The sequence below is a fragment of the Vanellus vanellus genome (assembly GCF_965231255.1).
Source record: "Vanellus vanellus genome assembly, chromosome: 2".
Classification (NCBI taxonomy): Eukaryota; Metazoa; Chordata; class Aves; order Charadriiformes; family Charadriidae; genus Vanellus; species Vanellus vanellus.
In genome coordinates this window covers 17,302,467-17,330,262 of record NC_138906.1, presented here as the reverse complement: position 1 = coordinate 17,330,262, position 27,796 = coordinate 17,302,467, and the positions used below count along the sequence as shown (strand labels likewise).

General features: G+C 38.8%; 1 protein-coding gene across 1 annotated transcript in view; it reads right to left on the bottom strand.

Moving 5' to 3' along the window:
• Window positions 1–8,808: 8,808 nt before the first annotated feature.
• ZNF438 (zinc finger protein 438) overlaps window positions 8,809–27,796 on the bottom strand; it is a 55,065-nt gene continuing 36,077 nt past the window's right edge. The window contains exons 6-8 of the mRNA XM_082479221.1: window positions 18,086–18,190; window positions 11,556–13,419; window positions 8,809–9,897 (exon numbers count right to left, since the gene is read on the bottom strand). Coding sequence (XP_082335347.1) covers window positions 9,285–9,897; window positions 11,556–13,419; window positions 18,086–18,190 — 2,582 coding nt within the window. The 3' untranslated portion in view covers window positions 8,809–9,284. The remainder of the gene's footprint in view (window positions 9,898–11,555; window positions 13,420–18,085; window positions 18,191–27,796) is intronic.

Genomic DNA, 27,796 nt, shown 5'->3' with positions numbered 1-27,796 from the left:
GCGAGGATGCTGGATGGCTGTGCCGAATTGGCACTGATGGGTATTAAATCCAACACTGATATAATGAGGGGCAGGAAACTTGAAAGGTGAAAAGGTGAATGACAAGAGACTTAAGGCTTCATTATAATGACTCTTTTTTTCTTTTTTCTTTTTTCTTTTTTTTTAAACTGGAGATTTCTGTCACTGTAAACTGAAGATTTAATCGCTTTGCAGACTTAGCAGCATTTTAAAGTTCTCGCATCTGTTCTCCCCAGCAAAGCACTACTATGGCGTTACGGCAAAGAAAAGAGTATTACAAACAAATGCTGCACAGAGAACTGCGCAATGATTCCAAGTGACAAACTCCGTATCTGCTCCGCTCTCCTACCACAGGGAGAACTTAACTTCTCAGTCCTCCAAAGCTAAAAGATCTATTGTTTCCTTCTGGTTCGAAAGGAGTTCTTAATTACATTGCAGTTTCACCAGGTCAGTTGAACAGCGAGTCTACTCTATCACAAACTTTATCTGAAATAAGCTATTTACACCCAGATAGCCTGCATGTGTTGGGGATTTTTTGTTGATTTTTTTCTCCAGGCTTCATCACGCTGTGTTCACAGTTCACTCTTTTTTCTTCTTTTTTTTTTTTTGTTTTGTTTCTTTTGTTTTTCAAAACCACTGCCACGTTTTAGGTACTCCAAAAAGATTGTGACTGAGAACAAACCCCTGAATTTTCTTCTAAGTGCGAATAAATCCTAACAACAACTTCATGAGGTAGAAAGCGCTAAACCTGAGAACGCCTTCCCCTGCCTCACAGCAGCCACATCTCCTAGAACAAAACCTTATTCAATGCTGAGTAAACAATAACGCACTTCCCCCCTCTTAAATCTAACTTGTGGATTTATCATCGTACTTTCCTTGGACACAACTGCAAAAGGGGAATTATTTTTCACAGCTGACAGTGGGAATGCGGAGCCCGGGAGGCAGAGAGCCCCGGAGACCTGACAGTCTGCTTGAACTGTGCCTGAAAAATGCGATTCATCTGAACGCTGCAGAGAGAAGGGGGGAAACAAAAGGATGAGCCTAATTGGTTCTGACTATAAAAGTCAGATCTTGGTTTTCTCTAGAGATGCGCATTGCAGGAAACACTATTAGCGAACCCGGATCCCTTTTAAAAGGGCTAATTTAATCAAGCGCTACAATAATTTAAGGATATGACACTGTTAGGAGATTTACATAGAATATTTGACAGTAAGAACTATCAAATGTTTGTCATTAAATGACACCGGATGAATCATTTGGGAGAAAGACGATAGGTATGAGCGGTAGCCAAAGGGAGCAGCCTCGCATACAATGAAGCTTCAGAACAGGCAATTTGCTGAGCGCTAATTCAAGCCCAGACCCTATCTACGGCACACGAAATGAAAACACGAGACAAAAGCTCAACGGATAAAGGACGTCCACCATGAAGATATGGGAACGATTTATTATCAAGTGATGGGCGAAATGATTTTGGTGTCAAAAGACCCTCTGGTGCCGCGCGTGATGCTGCCCGTTTCTAAAAGCGGACCCCTGGGTGCCCGAGGAGCCTTGGCTGAGCAGCGTCCCCGCGCCGCTGGCCGCGCGCAGCAGGGACGCTCCCATCGCGCCTGAGGCCGGCACGTAGGGAAACCGCATCCCGTTTACCCCACCTTCCCCTGGTGGGGGAAGCCCACGCGTGTGGAGCTTTCGGACGGATCCTCTAAGGGCTTCAGGCTTCTCATTTTTTTTCAATCTCTCACCTTACATGAGCACTTCATTTATCAGAAAGAAAGGGGAAGAAATCCATTCCGTGTTGAAATAGACTGCCACCTGCACTGCTTCCTAATGTAAGCAAATCCCAGTGGAAAGGTTTAGCCCCAGACTTTTCTGCTGAACCAATAAATCACCCTCAGAAATATCGTTTCAACCCTACGCGTGGTGTTAACCAGTGGGAGTAGCACGCTTTCTAAAAGAAATTCCAGCAATTCAACAATTAATCCCATTTCCTGGAAGAACACAGGTGGCCACCGTGTATTTCAGGATTCAGATCAGCCATAGATACATTAGCAATACAGTAATGACACTGCTACTGCATTGTAATAAAAGAAAAATTACCGGAATACACTGTACAGTGTGACACTAACACACAAGTTAAAAATGTTCCCCAGACATAATCCATTTATAATGTTGTGTGTGATCGTGCGTGTGTGTGTGTGCATAAAGACCCTGGAAATGCTGCTCTTGAAAGACGTGAGACTATTAACCTGCGCAGACATCGTGGCTGTCTCCTGGAGAGCCGGTACCCCGTCCATTTATCAGCCCAGCTGTCTCGAGAGGGAAAAATAAAACGGTGTTCGGAGTTTAACAGGATGCAATCGACTCAGGAGGCACGGCCGGGCTCCACTGCGCTGTACCGGCAGAGTCGAAAAAGTGGATTAGGAGAGCAGCACATAAAACAGCATGAAAAACCCCAAATTCCTCCCTGGAAAACTTCCTCTCCCATTATTCACGAAAGAGAATAAAAATAAGTGAGCTTTCAACCAATCTGTACTAATTCTCTATTTTATAGTTCACTGCAATTGGTTTTAATTAACTCGCGTAATTTAAATGGCCCAGATTCTAGAGTCGGTTCTCTTTAAAAAAAGTCTTCTCGCAAACTTTGATTAGCTCCAGAGAAACGACGGCGGATGACTTTAAATGGCATGAAGGTGGATTTATTGGCAAGAGTGTCAGGTTTGCACTTAGCAAGGAATTGGCAGATAGCAGAAAATGGCTGGACAGGATTCAAACTCCAAGGACTCCGAGCTGAAAAAGGATTTATTTGAATAGCAAAGTACAGCAGTGTATTTACTTCAGTTGAAATTAATAAAAGCTTTTAACTAAAAACACGAAGAAATTAAACTTCCAGTGGAAAGCAACTGCATTGCTTCAAAGGTACGGTCACAGGGATATTTATTGCTTTCCTCCCTCACCTTGGCGTTTATTGCTTCTAGCAATAGGAAGGTATATGGGTCTCCTTGATCGGGTGCATGTTCAAAAGTCAGATTAAACCTGAAGCTGCACAAAATTACTTCGCATACAGGAAATAAAACGCTTTATTTTTGTCCTAAATCAACTGTAGAAAAAAGGTCTTATATTCATTGCACGTGAAGTCCCCGAAAAAGCAGAGTACCCGACGGAGCGTAAGCTGCTTCGCGCAGGTCGAGAAGAAGCCTGGCCAGGGTCCGCAACAACAAAACCAACGGGGGTTTGTGCCAAAAGAAGCTCTCGCTGCTGAAGGATCACCAGCTCAAACCGTAACTTTATTTGTTTTGGGGGGGGGATTTTTTTTCCCCCAAGATTTGCGCTTTCATTACAAATATCACAAAATTGCGTATGACAGTGCTTAAAGTACCCGCGACCGTACTGAAGCCTTGTTTACGCTCACGACTCCACCACTGGAGATGGACCGGTGGGAACAGCAACCGAAATGGTTTGCAAAAGGCCAAGGCTGGTGGTGCTAAGCCCCGCTCGGGGCGGGAGGCCGGCCCGGCTGGCCTCCGGGCTCCCCTGCAGCCCATGGTTTTGTGAAACGCTCTGCGAAACAGCGTTCACAACTACCCAATCCCAGGCTTTTGGCTAGTAGCAAAGATGCCAGACACAACGCTGACTTTGTTGAATCCGACATTTATAAATTGCATTCAGCCAGAACAGTGCACAGAGGATGCTGAAAAAGTAGGGTGGCTAGGGAAAAAGGAAAAAAGGCAAAAAGAGAAGGGAAAAGAGGGGGGGGAAGGGAGAGAGGGAATAGAGGGAAGAGAGGGGAGAGAGGGGAAAAGAAAAACCTCGGTCACAGAGTCTCTGAACGGCTGCTTTCCACCATCAGATCTGCATGAGGCACTTCTTGTGGAACTTCCCTGATTCCAGCTTGCGATTATAACTTGGGAGATTGATGGGACATTCTGGTCTTTTCCAACAGGACATAAATGCCCCAAATCACATTGAGCAGCTTCTTTTTCTTACAGCAACTGTTCACTTTTTTCCCCATTACTTATTAGTGTTGTATATGCAGGAAACCGAGTGAGCCATTTTCTTATATTGCCAAGTACTGGTGCAGCATTTGATTTGGCTTTTATGGACCAAAGCTAAAAGATGCTTTCCTTAGTAAACTGAAAAGCCACATTTCGAGTCTGGCAGCAGCTGGTCCCAGCACGTGGCTCACCTACCTACAAGCGTGTAAGCGAGACACCAAAAGAAGAGGACAATCACAGTCAGCTACGCCATACGGAAGAGCTTATGCCCAAGGAAGCTGAGGATGCTCCATGCTGACGTACCTTGAGTGGGAGCAGACTCTGGAACCATGTAACCACAGGGGGTGGAAGGGATAAGTTCAGACTAAGGCTACAGGACACTTCCACATCTATAAACCACCAAAGGCTAGTTATACTGAAGCTTGACCTTATATTCAATACGTTGTGGTGCCAACCTTCATCATCACTACTTCCTTCACATGTTTCTTCCCCTTTCCTCCACTGAATTATGCTCTAAGTCCCCTAAAAAGTGTTTGAGTATCTACATGCCTTGGACCATGATCTGGACTGGCACAGCAGTAGAAACACTTAACAAAATTCAAGTCAAAGAGAAGGTATGGGCACTTTTTAATTCTTACTTCCCTTGACCACTCTAAGTAACTATGGATAAGAACAAACTGTTTGTAGCTACCAGTAGAAGACCTACCATCTATAAATTTCATCTACAGTGGTGTAATTGTGCAGAGAAATCCATATATGGGACAGTTTCCTTACATAACTCTTTCCAACAGAATTTGCTTTTCACTGATTTAATCTATTATTCTAGATTAAATTGGAGATTTCTGTAAAATGACTTCAGAATAATGTTTCTGGATTTTTCAGCAGCAGAAATCACAATTTATCCCATCATTTCTAATGCTTACATGGAAAAGTCAATAAAATGCAAAAAATAAAAAAGGAAAGGGAGAAAGCTTCCTTTGTACTCGATAGCACCAGACCTATCATATTTTAGAACACTCCTGGTACTACTACATCAATAAAATTGTTAAACAAAGCACAAGTAGAGGAGCATGCTATTGTCATTTTCTTAGGATTTTTTGAAGGTTTGTCAATAAGGTATTAGAAATTCACTCGAGTCTGAAAAGCAAGTTATTTTCACACGCAAATTTGCAGTTTCTACTTTGGAGCTACAGAATGGTCAGCCACGTACAGTCATACCCTGAAGTCCAGGTCTTGCATGTTGCCCCACATTGCGCATGTATACGCAAGGCCACCGTTTTGATTCCAGACGTGTCTGCCTGTACGGAGAAAGGAATTAAACACATTTTTTCCTGAAACTTGCTTGCAAGCTCAGGTCTTCGTCAGTATTCCGAACCAAGAAAAATTATGGCAATTTAATAAAACCCGGAGAAAATCCTACAATGTGACAGATCAGCTATAAAAGCACACACTGAAATGAGGACAACCTTTAAGCCATCAGAATTTTCTTCATGAGACCAGATTTTTTCTGTGTCATACTCAGCACGCAGAGATTTTCATTTTTCAGAGCTATAAGGAATTTGACAAGTAAACCTACTACAGTTAATAGCATTTTAATCTTTATGCATAATAATCACAAACTTACATTGTTCAGGTTTGATAATAACTGACAGCTGAATTTGAAGTATACATTTTGTTCCAAAATAGATGCGCATGTAGGTGGATGTGTTGTAGAAATATAATATACTACATGGCTGAGCCTAGATAAGCTGGTGATTCTCCAACGTCAGCATCATCTGCACAAAGTTAGGGCTGAAATCTGCTCTCTTAAATACCTGTTCATCCTTCTTATGACACTTTCTTTAAAGAGCTCAGTGAACAGTAGATAAAATAAGCATCTAATGAGGTATGACAGAAACTCTGACGGAGCTAAACAGCAGAGATCTAAATTCTAATAAATAAATGAAGTAAAACATTTACTGCCAGCAACTATGTCAAGTTAGCCATAGGAAACTGTAGCTCTGCAGCTGGAGAAGGGCAATATTCTGCAAGCCAGAGAAGCGATGGAACTCCTCCAGCTTTGATTATTTATGGTGTGATGATGAAGGAACAACTTTCCATGTGAGGAACAGCTTTAAAGTTGAACAGTGAAGCTGAAACAGAGGTTTAATGAAAAATCAGAGGGGAACAAAACTACAGCTACAAAACCAGTAATGTTCACTTTAACAATTTAAAAATATAATCTATGTGAAAAAACAGATGTTACCTTGTCCAGCTTCAAGGTAAACAGCAAACTGTACTCATAACAACCCTTCTGCTGAACAGCAAACACGCACTATTTAATGTTGCTGTAGACAAGGCTCACTTCATACCTCCAAATGTTATCAAAATGAACACAAATGCAAAACAAAAATATTTTAAACAAAGGACACATCTGTATTTAATGCAAAGCTGTTTTCAAAAATCCCAACCTTTCATAATCTAGCGTAATCGTAATAGCCTGAAACATAAGAATGCTTTCAGCCTCAGAAAAAAAAGGCTTCTAAATTTAAACATTTACGAGAACACTGAGAAGTGGCTTAAAACCACGCTTTAAAACATGTTTTCAGGCTTTAAATTGCCGAAAGCTGAGACTGCTTTACTTTTTACTTGGCCTGGACTAGAGAAAGGGAGAGAAACGCAAAAATATGACGAAAAGACTGCACATGAAAATTTCCATTTTTAAAAAACCGCAACCCACGCCCTCGTCCCAAACCTCCTTCCGCCCATGACTGAAACTCCCCCCCCTTTTGCAGGCAACGAAAGGGAGTGACTCTTCTTGCCTGATAACCACCGCCAAACAACTCATCTACATCACTGCCTCCGATGCATCACCGTTTTTAACAAACACTATTTGAAAATATTTTAAAGGACAACTCTGCCATCATGGGTGCTGCTCCTGAACAGGAGGGACTCCGTCTCAGAGCTGCATTCATTTCAGCTCATTTTAAACTATACCAAGAGATGGGTGATTTTGCAAAAAAGGTGACCTAATGTCTGTTCTAAATAATGAACGTGATCAAACCTTTTAATAGTTTTGGCCCAACTCTTAAAATATGTGCTTTATTCTGGGAAAGTTCTTCCCTTTGATATACTATAACTACGTGAAGGAGGGATTGTTCTCACATTTCTGTTTCAGAGAAAACACCAAGCTATTTGATTTTGAAAGTTAAAGGATTACGATGGGGGAAAAATCCTTCTAAATGCAAAAATACTCTACTAAGTTAAATATAGTCTCAGTTTGATACGAAACACTGACTTTAAAATTAGCTACACCTTTCCAAATATGCCATACATTCTCCTCCTTCTACCCAGTGAAAATAAATACGAATATATTGTAGGCATTAAAAGATGGGTGTGTCATAGCCAAGAATAATAACAAGTAGTATTTTTAAAGTAATTCAGCATACAAAAGTAATATATGAAAGCAAAGAAACAACCACAAATATGTATTTATAGCAACAGATAGTAGGAAGGAAGTTGTGAAAATCCACAGGGATCCTTCCGCCTTACCAAGCACCTGTACAGTTCTATGAGCATTTTCCTTTCGTCTTTTATTTTTCTTGGCTCCAGCCTCATAGTTCAACTCCAAGGCAAAGCACCATGCAAGAAGAAATGACATTCAAAACCGTTAGCTCATCAAAATTGCCTTTACTATTTAAAAACAAAACACATACACAAAATATTGCAACAGCTTCTGGAATCCCACTCAGAAAACCCAACGTTTTTAGATCTCTTCTCATGTTTTCATCGCCACAATTTTTGCAAAACCGTGAGAGGCCACCCAGGGCATTTTAGGAATGACTCTTTCATCATTGCAATCCCTCAATTACAGTTTGACCACAAGAAAAAATGAATAGATTCGTACTGTAGCACAGTATTGGTGTATTTTTCAGTTTGCCTTCTGATGTGCTCTGACTTCTGTTGAAGGGTGATATAGTGACTTCTTACACTGCCTCCATTATTGCTCCCAAAATAATTCTGAGGTTCAATGACCTTTTCGTCAAAACTGAGCTCCAGAACTCCCATCTCCTTACAGCCCAAACTTACTGGCCCCTTTGGAGATCTGCTGAAGTGGTCACTTACTGTGCCTGCTCTGCAGCAGGGGACACAGCACGCGCTATTCCTGCACTACAGGCTTTGCATCCCGGTAAGGCAACTGTTACTGGCTCCTGACATCGGAAGGCTAAGGTGCTGCACGCAATTCCTCTAGTACAGTAAATCTGGCAACACAAGTGAAAAAACCTCATTATCTGTACCATAGACTCAGAAGTGCAGGAACAATTTCCCTTTAAAGGCATAGGCTGGGTCAACTGCAGAGGTACAAAAGCTATATACCAAGAGTGTGAAAAGTAGAGTGCTAACAGCGCTGGCAGCAGTACTGCTGCTGTCACAAGAGGTGCAAGGAATATGCTAAAAGTTCACTGTGATACATGCAGCCTATTGCAGAATGTCAAACTTCCCAGGAGTAACCAACTCAATTACTATTTTTAAAATAAACTTGTGGGTTTTTTTCATAAAGCAGTCAAGCTTTGAGAGTTCCATCTTCATAGGTGGCAACTAACTCGTCTTCAACCCAAAGAGGACAGGCAAAAAAATACATGTAGATTTTTCACTTGAAATATCCAAAGATCCTTGCTGTTACCTGGACAGAATACAACACCTGAAAGACCTGCCAATAACAAACCCGCAAGCAATGAACACGGCTGAAGACACTGAAATCAAGAAAGCAAGAATTAAAAGCTGTTTAATTATAGATTATAAAGCTCCTGAATGCTGACTGCATGTATACGCATTCAAATGATTCAGAGAACTGCATGGAAATATGTATTTACCATAAAATCTGGAAGCACAGGTGGGACTGAAATTACACTTTAGTCTGGTTTGTTATTTCATTCAAGATCGAGATTATTTCATATAAACTGATTTATTTCCGTGTGTAAAGAATAATTTGAGAATCTTTTTCCTTGATGTTAACCATTAGTATTGAGTATTTGCTGCTGCTAAGGTCCGTAAGCATGAATTTTAACTACAGTGTTTCATAATTGGCTTGCATGTACCCATCTGGAATGACACTGGATAAATATATTTTCTGTTTAACAAATTAAAGGTTAGCATAACTTAAAAGAACCCCAACAAACCCACCAAACAAACCTCTGAAGTGATACATCTCTTGAGTTAGTTTAGCAACACAGCAAAAAAAACATAAACAATTTGGTAAGGTAGTTGATGTTTTTCATATTGTCGTAGAATAGAGCTTCAATATTCACCGTTACGAGAAAGTTCAATAATTCCTTGTTTTGATAACAAACTAAAAATTGTCCATAAAGTGGAAGGGTCTTCACAGTTATGATGACTCTGCCAATGATTACAAAGATCCTCTTTTCTTTCAAAAAACTGCTTGCATAAAATGCAGTTATAGCCTGCTTTCGACCAAATTTCTGGTTTTTTGCTTGGTGTACCAAAACCGACATTTTGCATCTCCTTGGCTGCTTCACCGCTTCCTGACTGCATCAGTTCACTTTTAGATAACACATCGACATTATTTTGATGGTGAAACTGTATCTGTCTTTTCAGTTTTGGAAAAGTATAAAACTCCTCCTCATGGGCACTGCATTTTGTTAAACGTCTTCTCTCATTGCGCTGTTTCCAGAAGGGAGTTGCGTGTTTGGTCAGTTCCCCCTTCGCTCCTCTATTTCCTTGCAAACCCCCTTCCTTTACTCTTCCCTGGATCTCTTCTCCGTGAGAGCACAGTAAGTGGAACTTCATTTCACCAAAAGACTGTGCAATAAACTGGCATCGACCACATTTGATCTGTAATTTCACTTCTCCTGGGTTATGGAATAGGTCCTCAAAATTGCACTTATTTCCCCTGTTAAAAAAGGACATATGAACTATTTCAGTATTATCCACGCACAGAATAGAGATGGCAATTTCTGTCCTTATAAGTTCCAAGAAGAGATGACATTCATGAAACATTCTTTTAATTAGAAACAGGCACTGCTGCTACAGTGTCTAATTTATTTGGAACAGAAACAAAAAGATAAATAAAATAATAATAAGGCTGACCAGGAAGCAACTAAAACCAAATGTTATTCGACACTGCTGAGTTTAAGAATTGCCTCCAAAATTAGCCTTGGTAGAAATAATCTTTTAACAACGCTAACCTTTTCATAAAAGGTTAATAACATTTTTTAAGTTCCCGATTTAGTGAGGTCAATCCAAATACTTCTAGCTCTGTGCTAGCAAAGCGAAAGTGAGCATTACGTGTAGCGTACTGCTACGAGAAACTAACTGGTTTACACTGAGCGATCTAAGGTCAATTTAAAGCAAACCCACATGTCCCACCTCCCAGTCCAAGATGAAAACCACAAAACTTTAAAGTTTCTTTTTTTTCCTAAAACCTTGTAACACAGATTTAAACCCTTTAAAAACCTAATTTGCAGCTGGACAGCCCCTCTCATTGCTTTAGGACAGCTCTGCAGTGTAAAGGAAACAGGTACACACAGAGTGAGCAAGTGCCCTGTGTAAGTTAAGCCAATCAAAATCAAAAGAAGACCTCCGCAGAAACCTCCTCACGATGTCCACGAAAAGGACCACGTAATCCTGTGTATTTATACACATTCGACGTATCACCCAACAAAACAGATAAACTAAATGATTCATTGTACGAAGGCCAGTAAGGCTGAAAGAAAAGCACTGGTGTTTCTCAGGTTCAATATCTTAAAAATTTCTAGGTGATGCCCCAGAGAGTGGAGCTAGGCAAAGCAAAAGGGACAAAATTCAACTGCAGTGTCGTCGTGAGGCGTCAGGTTAAAGCCCTGAGCTTATTTAAGCGTACTTCAATGAAAGTAACTGCACAACAAAACAAAACAGCCAAAACAAACAAAAAAGCCAACATTTATACTATGTCAAGAAATTTCACCTCAAAATCCTAATGCATAGACAGAATATTCTATCCATCTTAATATGAGAAATGTTAACTTGCCTTGTCTAAGTGATGGCACGAGCAGCAGTAATCAACACACATGCTAGATTAGCTCACAGCACTCCAGAGAAGGAAATGGGATAATGATATTTAATAGGGTAAACAAACTACAAGCTAATACTGAAATACGAATTGCTTTGCGCTTACTGCAGTTGGTTCCTTTATCTTCTGGGGAAAACCCAAAAGAGGTAGAACACAAGACAGTGCAGATTAACAGAAAAAGCTTTAGCTGCTGAGAAATCAACTGATCAAAACAGCTCCACTGTCAGTATATTGGGTGTTACTAGAATATATGCAAAATTACTTTTGCTATTCAAGTGTCAGTAATAATTTATATTCAATAAATAAGCTAAAATATACAGGATGGTCTGATGGATTGACTAGATTCTTTAACAACATATTTAAACCATTAGGACTCTCACTTCAGGGGAAAAAAAAAGATGAGGAAAAGGCAACAATTTTCATAATGGTGATGTTTATGAACTTGCACTGACAACCTGAAATCCCGTTTTCATTACCATTTAATCAGTGAAAACACTCACCTCTCCGTTGCTTCTTCTGCTTCTTTTATATTCGTGTCTCTCTTCTTTAAAGCATCTTGCAGCTGTTGCTCGCTAGTAGAGGGCTCTGTGCTGATAACAACCCTGTGCACTTCTCTTAGGTGACCGAAATACACTTTTGCATGGCCAAAAACTTTAGCACAGAATTCGCAACACACAAGTTTTTTGGGTTTGCCTTCATTGTGATGAAGTTTCATATGCGTGCTCAGACTTCCAGAGTGAATATATGCTTTCCGGCAAATTCGACAGCTGTAAGGCCGTTTGTTTGTATGTGTGTTCATATGGTCTTGAAGATGATGTTTAAACTGGAAGATGTGGTTACAAACATGACATTTATGCGACGGCTTAGGTACGGCTGAACATGCATTTCTACTCAAATCACTCGATTTAGCTGATGTAGTATCGCTATGCTTGTAACTTAAATATTTGTTAGGAAGTGAACTATTTAAAAAAATATCTTGGTCTAAACGGTCAGGAGACGGTGTCTCTATTATTGCTGCAGAAGTCAGTGGTGTGAAAGCCTGCAAAACCACCACTGGTTTTGGTCTAATACTACGGTATTTTTTCACCGCCTCTGCTTTTTTGTCTTCGGATGGCTGAAGATCAACTTTCGCCCTCTCTCTTCCTTCTCTAAACTTATTAATGATGCATTTCCTTCGCCTGGTCTGAAAAGCCAATAAATCATCTGCGGCTCTTCTTTTCCTGCCTCTTCTTTTAGAGGCTGCACCGTTCAATTTTTTAAGACTGTCGACATCCACTTTATTGGATGGAGAGAAGGTATTTTCTCGAATGGTTTGTTTGGGGACTTGTGTAAATGACACAGCTGATCGCTTATCACATGCTTTAGCAGGAACATGAAAGGTTTTTGCCAAAGCTGGTATCTTTTCACATTCAGATCTTAGTGAAGGACCAGATACATCTGTAACATTAGTATTCTGCTTAGATTTACAGAACACTGAATTTTTCATCCTTGAGTAAGGCAAAATAGGAAGTTTTCCTTTTGGTGCTGATGGAGTCATCTGTATTGTACTGCCAAAAACTGCCGGTGACAGGACAGCAACAGAGTTTGCAGAATTTGTGGGTTTTTCCTTTAGTTTCTCAGATGTTATGAATGACTCTCTTGTGGTTTCAGATGCTGTCTTCACAGAGCGTAGACTTAGTTTCCTGGGATTAATTATACTTGTCGGCGTGGATAAAGAGTCTTTAACTACAGCTGGTCCAGAAACATTACCGTTAGCATTTTCAGTTTTGTTCACTAAAGGAGATCCAGATTCCACACAATTGCTTTTATTTACTAATGTGGCAACTGTAATTTCAGCTGAGTCACGGTCTGTTGGCATCACTTGCTCAGTTGAATCTGAACTAGAATGAGTTTCAGGACAGTCTTCAGTTAAAGTAGTCACGGGGGAGGTCTGTGATGAGATCAATGCTTTGGTAGGAATCTCGTTATGCGCGCCCAAAACAGAGATCTGTGCCGTTTTTTTGTCGCTCAGCAATTTATTTCTTACAGATTGGTACCTAGGGATAGGCAGCTTTAGGTTTTCAGAAGGGGCCGCACTTGACTGCTGGACTTGCTGCGTTAGGGCAGGGGCAACGCACGGCAAGGCCAACAGAGAAAAAGTCCCCTCATGACCAGCCACCTGCATGACAGCATAGTTTTGAGTTGGTACCACCAGCGGTTTAGAACCTGCAGCTGAAATCGGTGTATTTTGCTCAGGCAAAGATGACTGAAGACAAGAGACCACTGCAGACGTTAAAATTTTTGGTACCATTTTTGGAGCAATGGTCCTAAACTGACTTTTCTTCTGAAAACTTTGTATTATATCCGAAGGGGATTTGTGTTTATCTGCAATAATAACACAACAAAGATGTAATATAATACATAGTATTTCTTTTTAAAAAATCACATATTGAAAGTAAAACTGCATACAAAAGATACTATTACACACAAACTTATTAAAAATATTTAGGTTTTTAAATCATCACTAAATTAAATTTAGAATTGCAAAGGTTTCATGGACAAACCAAAAATAGTCCCTGAAGCAATGTGCTTGAATATAGATGCAAAAAACCCCACTCTTAACCTAATCTTAAATGGACGTTTCATTCTAGGTTAGAAACTACATGGCATTTCAGAACAAATACATTTATAAGCCTCTTCTGCCCTGGAAAAGCTGCACTACGATGCTGGCAATATTCAGCTGGAAGAACTAACCAAGGCAGGATTTAAACTCCATCGAGCAGAACCTTTCTGAGCACCCGCTCTGATCGTACCGCTCAACCAGAGTCATGCTATCTTTCAGAGTTTCTGTAACGTTTAGAATTTGCAGGGGTTTATCAGATACAGACTAAAGCTTATCCGATGAAGTCTTTAAAAAAATTACTGTTATAAAACATGCAACTAATGTGTAATAAAATCAGAGGACTTGAGAGAAGATGTACCATTGTTAAATACCTAATCACACACATTGCTTATGTGCCTTTAATGCACAACACAACTACTGTACTGAGTTATTCAAATATTTTCTTGAAAGATGTGATTTATCAAGGTTATATCACAGTTCCTTCCCATTTCTACTTGTGTTGGTAAACGTCACAAACATTTTTAGTGAAGAAGAATGTGAGGGTAACTAAGTAAAACAAATAAAAGGAAAAAGGTAAAATGTGTAAAATGTAATTGCATTGAGCAGCAGAGATATATGCTGACTTTTCAGACACTCCGTAAAAAAGGATTTGATACATAGTTAATTGTACCACTGCCATTTCAACCCTCAAATTCAACTACTGATGCTTCCAGTGCTCAAAAACTGGGATAGGTTTTCTGAAGAAGAAAAAAAAAAATCCCAACAATCTCAATCACTGAAAATTCAAAGATCCCAAGAAGAAAGACAATTTAGGAAGGCAACAACCTAAGAAAAATTCATTTTGAGAGAGGAATCACATGCCAATAGAATATGTAAATATAAATGCTGGGACCTTGAAATATTGCAGTAAGGTAATTCCACAGGGAAGTTTCCACTCCTAATCATTTCATTTTAAAGCCTTCTATTACAAATGCATTTATACATGGTTATGGACTTAAAGAGGTAACTGTGAAGTACTACAAACGCTGGCAACTCAAATTAAGTTTATCTTAATCCCGGATGTTCTTTTCAGATGTTACACACTTTGCAACATGCCCTGTAAGTTACAGAGCTATCACATTTCACGACCAGAACTCTGTCACAGCTACATGTGCATATTCATGGTATGCACAGAGGCAGTAAGTCTACTGCCTTCAGGACAGGCTAGATTCACTGAGCAATCACATATAAACTGTACAGTTGGTTTGATGCTTCTCAAAACTCTTTGACCTACAGCAGGTTCACAGAGGAACTATGCAGGGCATAAAATGTGGATCCTTTTATTGCCATCTACAGCATCAAACCCCAAGTCTATTATGCACCTTCTTGATCCCCCAATTAAGTGAAACTACTGGGCACCACAATAACTTTCTTTCTGCTCAATGTCTGTAGAGATGTCCACAATTTCTAGATGTTCTGTTCAAAATGGACTACCGTCCATATGGAAATCCTGCCTCAAAATAAAGAGAGATCTCTATACATAGGGGTAAGTCCAGGCCTACAAAGCTTGTGCAACCTGGAAAAAGCAGAAACATGGTAACTTTAAAATTCTGTTTCCCTACAGCTCTTTTCAGTCTCCAAAAGCTAGGAGCACGTGCTATTTCTCACTAAGGATTTCCATTTTTGCCAATCTACAATCACTAAATATATAGAAACCTTTATGCTCTCAGTTAGTAAGACTGCTAATAATACTCAGATATTTTTATTTTCCTGCAGGGTATCTTCTTGTTGCTGCTTTTGAGGAAACGCTTTTAAGAGCTTCTGAGAAGTACAATAAAATGATGTAAAATATTGTAATCATTAACCAAACTAGCCCTGAACTTCAAAGCCAGTTACAGGTCAAATTGTACAGTTTAAATACAGTAGATGACAGAACAAGTGTATTTTTCTTTTAGAGGACAGAGTTTGCTCTTATTTTCCAGACTATGCTTGCCATATACTGACATTAAAGACTTTTTCCAAATTAGCAGTTATTCAGCTTGCCACAATATTCAACATGAAACAATTTCCATTCTCTCCTCACGTTTGGCTTGCACCTCTCCCTTTAAATTTCCAAATCTCATTCATTGATCTGCACAAACTTTTTAGGAGAGCCAGCACTTCAGCAGACTGCTGCCTGTTACACTCCAAGTTATAAGGCACCTGCTCTCCAACCAACGGTAGCAAATGACGCGAGTTCAGGAAAAGATAGAAGTTTTGCTGTAGACATGCTACCGCTACAGAAGTGCAAAAATGGCAGCCAAACAGCACAAAAGAAAGGTTAATTTGAGGTTAGGAGGAAATACTCACAGAAATAATGCATGACACTAGCTTTAAAAGTAAGCATATGCTTCTCATACATTGACTCGCCTGTTGCAAAATTATGCAGTAAAATCACTTTTCTTGAAAGAAAGTCTCTCCACATATTTTCTCAGCATTCCACAAGAAAGCATCATTCTAGAAGCCAAGACCTTCGTGAATATTAACCACAAAAAGCTCTTTGAAACAAAGTCCATTTAGGTCAATATTCTTCTTATGCAGTTAACACAATACTAAACACTAATACAACTATTTGAGAAGGGATTTTTATACAAACATCCATTTTCCTACTAGCATAATTTTATCATAAATACGTCTTCCAGGCAAGCTGTGTTTGGCACCAGCCTTTAACACAACTTTTTTTCCCCCCCAAGTTTACATTAGACAGTTTAGGGCAGAAATATTCATTGCAGTGTCTCTGGTAAGCAAAGGAAACTCAACTCTCTATTTCCCTCTCATCCAACACAGCTGCTGTAGTTAAGCAGCTCAGCCAGTGTCTAAATATAGAGATGGGCTAGATGTAGACTAGCTGTCTGATGAGCCTTCAGACTCGGTTGAGATTTTGTTTGTGGACTGGGAAAGCTAATTGGAAGAACTGGTGGAAGACTATTTAGCGTCTTGGATCAGGAAAAAGCAACCAGTCAATTCACAGCCCGGAGGTCCTACTGACCCCACCCAGAGTATGCAAGTATCACCAGTGACCAAAACTATTTTTTCCATTTATACTTGGAGAAAAGGCTCAACAATTTCCTTTGCACACAGAGATCACTGGAGTAATTCATGTCTTCACCACCCTAACACTGAAGGACCTGAATATGCTCTGGCTGTCTGGTTACCAGAAGGCCACTTGGAAACTCAATATGCATCTTTCAGGGACATTCCACTTCTATTCCACACCTTCTTCCAAATTATTTGTTTCTGATTCAAAGGACTCCTTTTGACTTATCAGCTGTGACATGAGGAAAAGTCTTCATGCTTATGCAAACCCACGAAGTCTTGCATCTAGGAGGGGGAATTTTCAGTTAAGGGAGGCTTAGCAATGGCATTGTTGAGCATGTCCCTTGGTTTTAGGCAACATTCTTTCTACATGTGAATCTACAGATCCTTCCCTGGAAGGCAACAATTTTTATACTTTCCTTAAAGTTTTCATTAAGAATAAGGGCAATGAATAAAAACATTAGATTTAATATCTGGATGACGTGAAGCTCATTTTTAACTGCTGTGTTCTCAGTCTTTCAAATAGGCATGGAGTTGAGGCAACAGGTACGCACTTTTAAATAATTAAGCACAAGGTTAAATCAAACGCTATTCAATCCATTTACTTTAAAAGTCTTTTTTAAAAGATTAATGGTTACCATGCTAGTACTTGCAAGTATCAAATCACTGAGAAACTCTCAGGATGTCATAAGCTTCCACACCTTCTAAATAACCTTAAAATTGTATAGGAACGGACAGCGATACACCATTAAAAAAAATTAATGATGCATCAATGCTGGGAAGAGTCCTCTGGAGGAATGAGTGTCTTCCACAGGACTGCTGTTCATTTGTGGTTCCCCTTTCTTCCTAAATCATGCAAGTCTGGTCTACTCCAGTCTGTTCGGCCTTCTTTTTGTACCTCCTTCAGTTTGTTCACTATGTAAAGCACGTTACGTTGCTGAACTCTGACACTGTAGAAAGCATCAGAAGAAATTTAATTTTCCCCACTAATCTAGTCTATTTTGAACGTTAAAATAAACCACCAAAATGCCAGAAACCACTATGTGTTAATTTTTAAAATAATTCTTGTAGGACCACCTCACTTCTGTAGGTATATATTTAATTTGTGTACGACTGCACAAGTGACAGAAAATAATACACAAAAAGGATTGTCTTGTTCTGAAGGGAAAGGCAGAATACAGATGAAAAAGATTTAAGAAATATTTTATTAAATGCATGTTTACATTTCTGAGTCTTTTGCTGACTTTGAAAGGAAGAATATCTGTTCTACGGGAAAGAAAAAAATGCACAACTTCCTAATAGACAATACTACATTTATTTCTGTCAATGGTAGTTAACGATTCATTTTACCAAATCTCCATACACACTAAATACCTGTGGATACTGTCTTTCCAGCACAAGTTTCTTGTTTTTGCTGACCCAGCATACTTTGTTGGACACAATGTTTCTCTGCAGGATTAGCATGCAAAAAAACACCACCTGCAAAAGTGCTTCAGTCAGTTATAAATAGAACCCAGGACAAAAAAAAAACCACAACCCAACAAAAAAAACCCAAACAACCCCCAAAACCAATAAACCCCAGAAAAAGACAATATAAAATATTAACTTCCAGTTAATGCATTAAGAAAGCTACTGCTTCTTGCCATTTGCCATTTTTCTCTCCTCAAAAAATGTTTTCAAATCTAATCTAATATATTACATGCTAAATGCAAGGTGATAGCTTAATAATTGAGTAAAGCTGGTTAATATGGTAAACAGATGGGATGCTTTAGCTTCAGTCTCATGGCAGACAGTCAACAGCACCAAAAAGAAAAGGCTCAGAAAAATGAAGGTTCAGTAGTTTTAGAGAGGCTTTTAAATACAGGGGGCTAAATGCTATGCTGATTTACACTTTCTGTAATGCCACGTACACCAGTGGTACTGCAGATACCCTAGAAAATAGAATTTGTCCTTCTATATTCAAAACTAGTTTTGCCACACACCTATATGAAGTAAGGTTGGTAATTAAAGCCTATAAATCAGGAGTGTCCAACTCTGTAACAACTCATTTGCAGTTGTTCCTGTCTTTGCCTAATAATAACTATTTGGGTAGAATGTCCTGTTCTGGGTATTTGCCTCAGATAATTTTCTGAACAGAAAATGCCAGCCATCCCCAGGTACATCTGCATTCAAAAAAATAAAAAAGAATGTAGTAACACATCTGTGCATTAGACAAAGACCTTGATGTTTGACACAGCAATGTCTCGTCTGTGAAAAGCCGCCCAAATTTGGCAAAGTTGTGAGCTCTTGGCATGTGTTTGATAGTCACTTTAAGCAGCTAATTTTTCTAATGATTACATTGTATTGAATGTGCTCCCGTTTCAGGGAACTGGATTTTTTCCTAAAACTATCACTTTAGGTCCAAACACTCAAGCTGGAACGCAGAAACGGCCTCTCCTCATCTCCTAACTGCCGAGCTGACAGTGCGGAAGAGAAACCAGGGTACATACAGACCAAGCAGGAGAAGGACAAGAGAACTAGAAATGAGACTTGGAAAATGTCTAGGCCAAAGAATCAGGGTGGGATATAGGAATTAAACACAGATTTAAGATGGGTAATGAACATTAATATTACAGGTAATTTGGAAAGGAGAAGCATTTAAGCTGCAGGGATAATCTTGTATCTTGCATTTCTTACCTTTTTAGTACTTGATTTTTTTTTGAAGAGTAATATAATTATGTCTACACAGGAGTCTTTTTGTGCAATTTAAAAATAGATTAGAAAAATAAAAAATATTACAAAGTGTTTTAATGCAAGATTGGAAAATCACTGTACATCATTCACACAAACACTAAGATACAGAATGTACAAATAGGCTTAGAAAATGTCTTCTGGTATACCATGGGTGGAGCAAGATCAAGATTGTTTGTTAAAATTCTAAAAGGGAAAATTAGACCTCTTTCTATATAAATTAATTCTTATTTGAGCATCAATGTGATTTGCTAGTTGTGCACTAAGCATTTTATCATTTAGAAAGGCCGTCTTTGCTTTCAAGTCTGTGCAAGTTTATTATTTTAAGGGATTAGGATTATAGTCCATTTCAAGAAATTCTGTGAGTAATGGGATACTTCCTGGATTCCTTAAATAATCTCCAAAAGACTCTTATTAGTTGAAGAGAACATTACAACATTATAACAACAAAGCTGCACAATAAAAATGTTTTTTTGATATTAACTGGACTCCATTAAAGCAGATGTTCAACCTTAAAATTTCTAGTGACATTTTTCAGTGTGGGAATAAGCTAAAACTATTTTTGGCATAAACACTCATTTTGGAGAAATAACTCATACACTAATCCAAGATCATGGGTACACAGTTCATAATTAGGGAAGTTCTTCAGTTTCCTGTCTAGTTCAGTCATTTTTTTCCTGAAACTTCTTTGTTGCACTACCAACCATATACTGATATATGCCAAAGTTTATAAAGATTTATACTTTTCAGAAAATTAGTATCTAACATAATTTATGCAAAAAAAAAAAAACCAAAACCCAACGAAGGACAGAGAAAACAAACACTAACAATCTCTACTGCTAGGTGACTCCACTTTCTCAGTTTCCAGAATTGTTTTCTTCTGTTGTTTGAAAGTATACATAGGAATTGCTTCATCATCACGCTGTCATCTATCTGGACTTCTTAAGGGCTTTGACACAGTCTCTCACAAGATCCTTCTCTCTAAATTGGAGAGATATAGATCTGATAGATGGACTATCTGGTGGATAAGGAATTGGTTGGATGATCACCAGAGGGTAGCAGTCAATGACTCAATGTCCAGACAAAGATCAGTGACAAGTGGTGTCCCTCGGGGGTCCATATCACAACCAGTACTGTTTAATATCTTTATCAATGCCACAGACAGTGAGGTTGAGTGCACCCTCAGCAAGTTTGCAAATGACATCAAATTGAGTGGTGCCGCTGACACACCTGAGTGACACAATGCCATCCACAGGGACCTGGAAAACTAAAGATGTGGGCCCACGTGAACCTCATGAAGAAGTTTAGAAGGCCAAGTGTAGGGTCCTGTACCTGCATTGGGGGTGAAGGGATTGAGAGTAGCCCTGCCAAGAAGGACTTGGGGGTACTGGTGGATGACAAGCTGGACATGTGTGCTCACAGCCCAGAAGGCCAACTGTGTCAAAAGGAGCATGACCCGGAAGTCAAGGGAGGTGATTCTCCCCCATCTACTTCACTCTGGTGAGACCCCACCTGGAGCACTACAACCAGCTCTGGAGTCCTCAGCACAGGAAAGATATGGACCAGTTGGAGCAGTTCCAGAGGGCCACAAAAATTATCAGAGGGCTAGAGCACCTCTCCTATGAAGACAAGCTGAGAGAGTTGGGGTTGTTCAGCCTGGAGAAGGGAAGGCTCCAGGGAGACCTTATTGCAGCCTTTCAGTACTTAAAGGGGGCTTATAAGATGGGGACAGGCTTTTCAGCAGGGCCTGTAGCAACAGGACAAGGGGTAATGGTTTTAAACTAAAAGAGGGTAGATTCAGATTAGATATAAGGAAGAAATTCTGTTTATGATGAGGGTGGTGAAACACCAGCCCAGGTTGCACAGAGAGGTGGTAGATACCCCATCCCTGGAAACGTTCAAGGTCAGGTTGGATGGGGCTCTGAGCAACCTGATCTAGTTACGATCTCCCTGCTCATGGCAGGGAAGGTTGGATTAGATGACTTTCAAAGATCCCTTCCAACCTAAACCATTCTACAATTCTGTTTAAGGTTTCTTTCTGCCAATACAATCTCAGCAGCATCTTGGCTCCAGTATCTTGGTCGTCAGAGAAAACTGTAACATAAAACAATACCCACACAAAGGCAGATCTGTTAATCAAAAGTTAACACATCAAGAAATCACTGCATCTAGATGCTGTATTATCAGCATTAGCAACAATAATAATCTAAGACATCATTTTGGATTTCTCATAGATTTAGATTTCTCATCATAGATTTTAAATAAACTCTGTGGCAGTACTGAACATTTCCCTCTCTGTATTGTCCCAACATAAGTAACTTTTAAAATATGTATGAAATCCTATTTCTATAGGGGATAACAAGTGCCCAACAGTTTTGACGTAACCTTTTTGTGCTGTAATATCCAATGTAGTAGCCACATGTGGGTAAATCAATATTCAAAAGCACCATCATATATAAAATGTGGGCAATGCAAGGCTTAACAGAACCTCCTGTAAAAGAAGCCATTTCTGCGCTACTGTATAAAGGAAGAAAGTCTTGGAAGTCTTTTCTAAAAGTCAGAACATATGTACACAAGAGATTTTTTAAACACTCTTTTACAATAAATTTAAAATACATTTATTAGAAGAGGCACATGTTCTCTTAACACCTCTCATGCAGTGTTTGTGAACTTTAAAAGCTTTCCATTTTTTTGAAGGCACAGTCTTTCAAGTTATAAGCTACTCATTTCATATTAAGGTTAACACAATTAATAGGTTTTACACAGATCAAAATATTTTGATATCACGAAATGAAAACTGACATAAAGAGAGCTAGATACAAAGCATCTGTAATTATTAATAACTTTTTCCACCTTTACAGCTAAATAAATCACACACGGATTTTTCTCACTATGGCAATAACAGAACTTGAGAATAAGGTTTATGCAGATAAATCTATGGGCTCAAGATGGTGCCTGGCCTCTGCAACCACACAAAACACTATTAAAGATGAAAATACAGGTTCTTTTCTGTTTAAGCATGGAAATTGTGCCTGCAAAAGACTGTTAGATACATCATTAAAGACAGTGTGTTGCAGCTTCTATATGCCTCTGCTAGTTTCAGCAACCAACCATGTCAAACTTCAGGTGGGCATTATCTAGAAACCATGTTCTTCCGACAGGATTCAGTTGCACAGAAAGGAAATTTTGTTATCACTGCAAATCCAGTGGTTTATCTTTGTCACTTCTGCCCAGTCTTTCTTTTCCATGGAGGATACCATCCCTGGAGACTTGCGAAGCAAGGCTTCAGTGACACAGCCACTTGGGGGAACTAATTGTTCAGAAAATAGCTGAAGGGAGGCGATACAAGTACTGGTCATAAACTTGTAATTCATAAAACTTCAGTGGCATTGCAAATGTGAATTAGGTACTTTAGAAGGTGGGGACAAACAGAAGATTCAAAAGAAAAGACTGTAATTGGATTTTTAAAAATTATTTTCTGGGACAACTGCCAGTTGAAATTTCTTTTAGTGAGCTTCAAGAAAGATATGGACCTAAACAGTAATTAATTCACTGTAAAGTCGATGTCAATGTAAAATTCTTCTTAAAAGGTCTATCAAGATCACATCAACCTGGACAAAATCTTGATATGCCTAATGGAAGTGGTAATTAATAGACTTATTTTTTCCTTAAGTGCAGGAAACAATAATGACCAGGTCTGTTACAGAATCGAAGGCAGAATTCTTCAGAAACTATGCAGCACAAAAAGGTCAAGTAGACTCATTTTATGAATAAATCATGAAGTATTTTCTGACTAGACTCTTGCTCCCCTTTCAAATAAGCTGAGAATAGATTCTGTCCTCATCTTACTCAGTTCAACCCTCCGCCCTTCCCTCCGTGGGACAGAAAGGGACATACATCTGATTGCAGTTAAGGGAATTATGTCTCTTACTCCCAAAATTTATTTCGTGCAAAAACAGAGCACAACAGAAAAGCAAAATTTTTTTTTCATGTTAGAGTATCGCTTTTTTGTGATGACCAGAGCACCTCTTTCTGAACAGATCCTGCATGCAAGAGAAAATGAACAATTAATTCACCACTTTGGCTCAACCGAGCAAACATCTCTTACTTGAGGCATTAAAAGCACCTGTACGGTGACTTCTGTACTACAAACCTCGGAAAGTGCTCCCTCATTAAATATGAAGGGAGGATCAGAAAACTGTGGGACCTGGCCTGGTCTATTTTGTGTCTTCCAGTATGAGCTATACACAGGGTTTATCTATCATTCCCCCAAGAAAGGGCCAGAACACAGTGTTAAACTTAAATGATTGCTGGAGAGTATTTTCTGAGGGACTTCATAACTAGCTAGTTTCTTTTGAAAATGACCAAAGTGATCTAACTTTCGAATGGGGAATCTCTCGCCAGGGTTTTTGTTTGCTCTAGCTCCCCCCTTTTCTTTCTTCATGACCCAAATTTCTTCAGAAAAAGACTATACAGCTCTGGCTGAGATATGCAAAACATTGCCACCTGTAGTCAATTCCACTAAGGACTAAAATAAAACTAAAGATTAGAGGATCTCCACAGTACTTCAAGTAGATATGTGTATTTTTTCAAAGAAAGACAAAGCCCCCGTAAAGCATAGGAAAACTAAAACGTCTTCAGAAAGACTATGGCCCTGGCTAGGAAGACATTAGCTTTCAGAACATATAAAATTCTCAGTTGCTGCTAAACCTGAACGTAGGTAGGCCTTTCTGGCAGTAAAATGTAGCAGAAAATAATTTAAATTGCAGCATCAGAATGCTTCCCCTCACCCCCGTGCATAATTACAATTATTTGCAACGCTTATTGACATTGCTAAGCTTGCCCATGCTACCCACTGTATTGTTTAAAGGCAGCACCGGTTCTCACAAGAAGGTTCTGGATGTGCTGCAAAGGGATTGATTGAAGATACTGCTGATAGGTGATAATGTATCAGTGAACACTCGTAATGGGTGCCAGCATACGAGGGAACGACAACAGGAATGCAGGCCAAAGATGATATCCTTAACTTGCCGTGTGCAGATATATCAGCACATTTCTAACTAAATTCACGTGTATCTGGGCTGTGCCGGCAGACAAAGGAGCCCCTTGGCACAGAGTCCAGCAGAGGGAGTCAGGTGCCCATCACCACAGCCTCCGGCCACCGCCGGAGCCAGGCCAGCCACACCACTGCACTTGCTGTTCCTTCTCTTAAGTGCCAGTTCAGCTTAAATCTGCGACTCATGGCGACTACCCTAACCAACAGAAAGGCTAAACTACTTGTCTAACAATTTTGTAACACTAAATATGACTTCTGTTGAAAAATCCCCAAGGTCATGAATTCTTTTACAGCACTGCACACAAGCTCTGAACAACTTCACAAGTTATGTTATTCTTTCAAAATATTTTGGCTTTGCAAACTTTTCAGTCAATTCAATGTTTTGCATAAACTCAAAAACATCTTGAAGAAAAGTAGGTGAGCTTTCCTGTTCAAAGTAATTCTATTAAACTATTTAGTATCTTCTATAACTGCAGTACAAATTTTGTGCAAGAGATTTTTTTTTTTTTTAAATCCTTCACTGATTTTGTGTTAATCTAGTTAATGTCCCCAAAACCCCATCCATGTTACTAAAAACATCAGAATTTGTAACAGATGTCCTCCTTTTGGTTGACATCTGAAAACAAAGCTCTGTTACCAACATATTTTCCCATCCCAAGCAATACCCTGAAATCTTTGTCAAACTTTCTTGCTTTCATCATTGCTCAGCTCATCACAGAAACCATCTGCATAAATAAAGATGTAAGCATCTGCTGTATGGCAAATGGTCTCAGGGGCAGATGTTTTTATCCTTGCATTCATGTCACTGGCTTGGATACATTATTTGAACAGATGTACACAATCTGAAAGTGTCATGTCCCACAGTGAAATGTCTCCAACTGCTTTCTATCAAAGTACATAAATGCTATTTGCACCTGCATTTATGTTAATGATATAAAGGCAGCAGGGGTTCCAGCAAAGTGAGAGTTGATGCTAAGAAACACATTTACATGGCTAATTGAAGCCTGAGATCTCCCAGCACTAAACGACCACACTAACACAGACACAAAAGTGTATTAAACTACACAATGACTTTTTAAAAAACTATGTTTTAAAAAAATTAAAATAAACATAGCTAAGGAGCAAAACTATGATTTCAGCCTGTGATATGCTTTTCCAATGTATATTTAAAAAAGACAAAAAAAATATTAAATAAACTCCTAGATAAACCAGAACAATCTTTTATTTTGCACAATAATTGTATAAGATACACAATTTTTTCACATTAGTGTCATTAACAAAAAATTTTTATAAATTTCACAGTGCCTCTCATCCAAAGGTATTTCAGTTATTTAAGGCACACTGGTAGTTTATGTCATTATGGAGCACCATAAAAAAAAAAAAAAAAAAAACCACACACAAAACCAACCAGCACTTGCTCAACAGCAAATATTAACATGAATGTAGACGACAGAATATGATACTTCAATGATAATTTCCTAATTCCTAGGAAAAAATCTTAAATACTTATTCAGAAAAGTGCATCTGTTTGAATGTGGAGCTACAATTGCTTCTTATATGAATGATAGTCACTTTTCTTATAAAATATTTTAAATTGAGAAAAATACAGATGCCCTGAAGGAGCATGTATCAAATTACAGAACTTCTGCTCTTACATGACAAATGGTAGCAGTGAAGGGTTTATGTTGTCACTCAAAGAACTTGCACTAACCATTACTTCCATACTCAACTGAAAAATAACAAGCACTTCCAAAGTATAGAAAGATTGACAAAAATGCTATACTGAATGTAATTGATGGATAGGTTCTACTTCCAATAACATTTATTTTCAAACCTTTTATTTGTAAGAAATACCAATGTTATAGTTGCACATAAATCATTACAAATTGCTAATAGCCTCAACAGTTTTGAAGTGCAATAACACATTTAAGAAACAAGTGATGCTTGATACAAGGACAAAAAAGAGCGATAGTAAAAGAATTTAAAAAAATATACTGAGACTAGGATATTTGCAGAATATAATGATTTCACACTGATGTAGCTCTTGGTCAGGATCTGATTTCTAACATGAACCCCCACTTCCAAAGTTTACAACATGGCTCTTATAATTCACTCTGGGTGTAAGTTGATAATAGGACACTGACCAGAACAGATGTTTGTTTCGAAAGAAAAACACAAAAAGTCTTAAAAAAAAAAAAATAATCTCAAAGCAAATGATTCATCAGTTTCAAGCTTCACAATCTAATCTATATTGTTAAAGGCATTTATGAATAACAGAAGGACAAAGATAACACCTTCAATTTGACTACAACAGTGGTGAAATTCCTGTTAAAGGAAATATTAAATTAAAGCTTAAGTATTAGAATTAAGTATCGCAGTCACAAGCATATGGACATAGAGCACGCTGCAGGGTGGATAGCTTTACACAACAGTGAGAACTGTCTCCCTTGAAAGAACAGTCCCATTAGACACACAACTCATCAACGAAGATCAATTTGCATGACATCCTCCTGCAATAGCTTCCTCAGAATTATTACAGTATCATAAAAATACTCTTCACAAAACAGGTGAAGTATAAACTTACATGACAGTAAAAGCTCAAGGCTTCAAGTTAAGTCATGTATAGTGCTTTTCTTAATTAACATAAGTATTAACAATGGAAACTTAACTGACAACCTGCAATGGCTCTGAAAGGTCCATTAGAGCTTATGTCATATCCATCAAACATTCATTCACATTTAAGAAGTATCATTAAAAATGACATTCAAGTTAACAATCGTATTTAAACATTAGCATTGTGACACACAGCAAAAGGGAAAGGAAATTCAAGTTACGGCTGCACATTTAGAAGCTTGGGAATACACAGTTGCAGCACAAATACCCTTAGTAATAACAGAGGGAAAAATTCAAGATGCTAGACCTACTGAAAACTAAATCAATAAAAGATGACTTCTGAAGAGACAAAACAGAAGACAATTAAACACAAAAATGTTAGTAAGGATAGGAACGCTGGAGAAAAGACACTTAAAATCTAAAAATCCAAGTTTGTATTTAGAAAATCATAGAATGGCTTAGGTTGGAAGGGACCTTAAAGATCATCTTGTTCCAACACCCCTGCCACAGGCAGGGACACCTTTCACTAGACCAGGTTGCTCAAAGACCCATCCAACCTGGCCTTGAACACCTCCAGGGATGGGGCCTCCTCAACTTCTCTGGGCAACCTGTTCCAGTGTCTCACCAACCTCAGAGTAAAGAATTTCTTCCTAATATTTCTTCCTAAGTATTTATTTTGTTGTTTG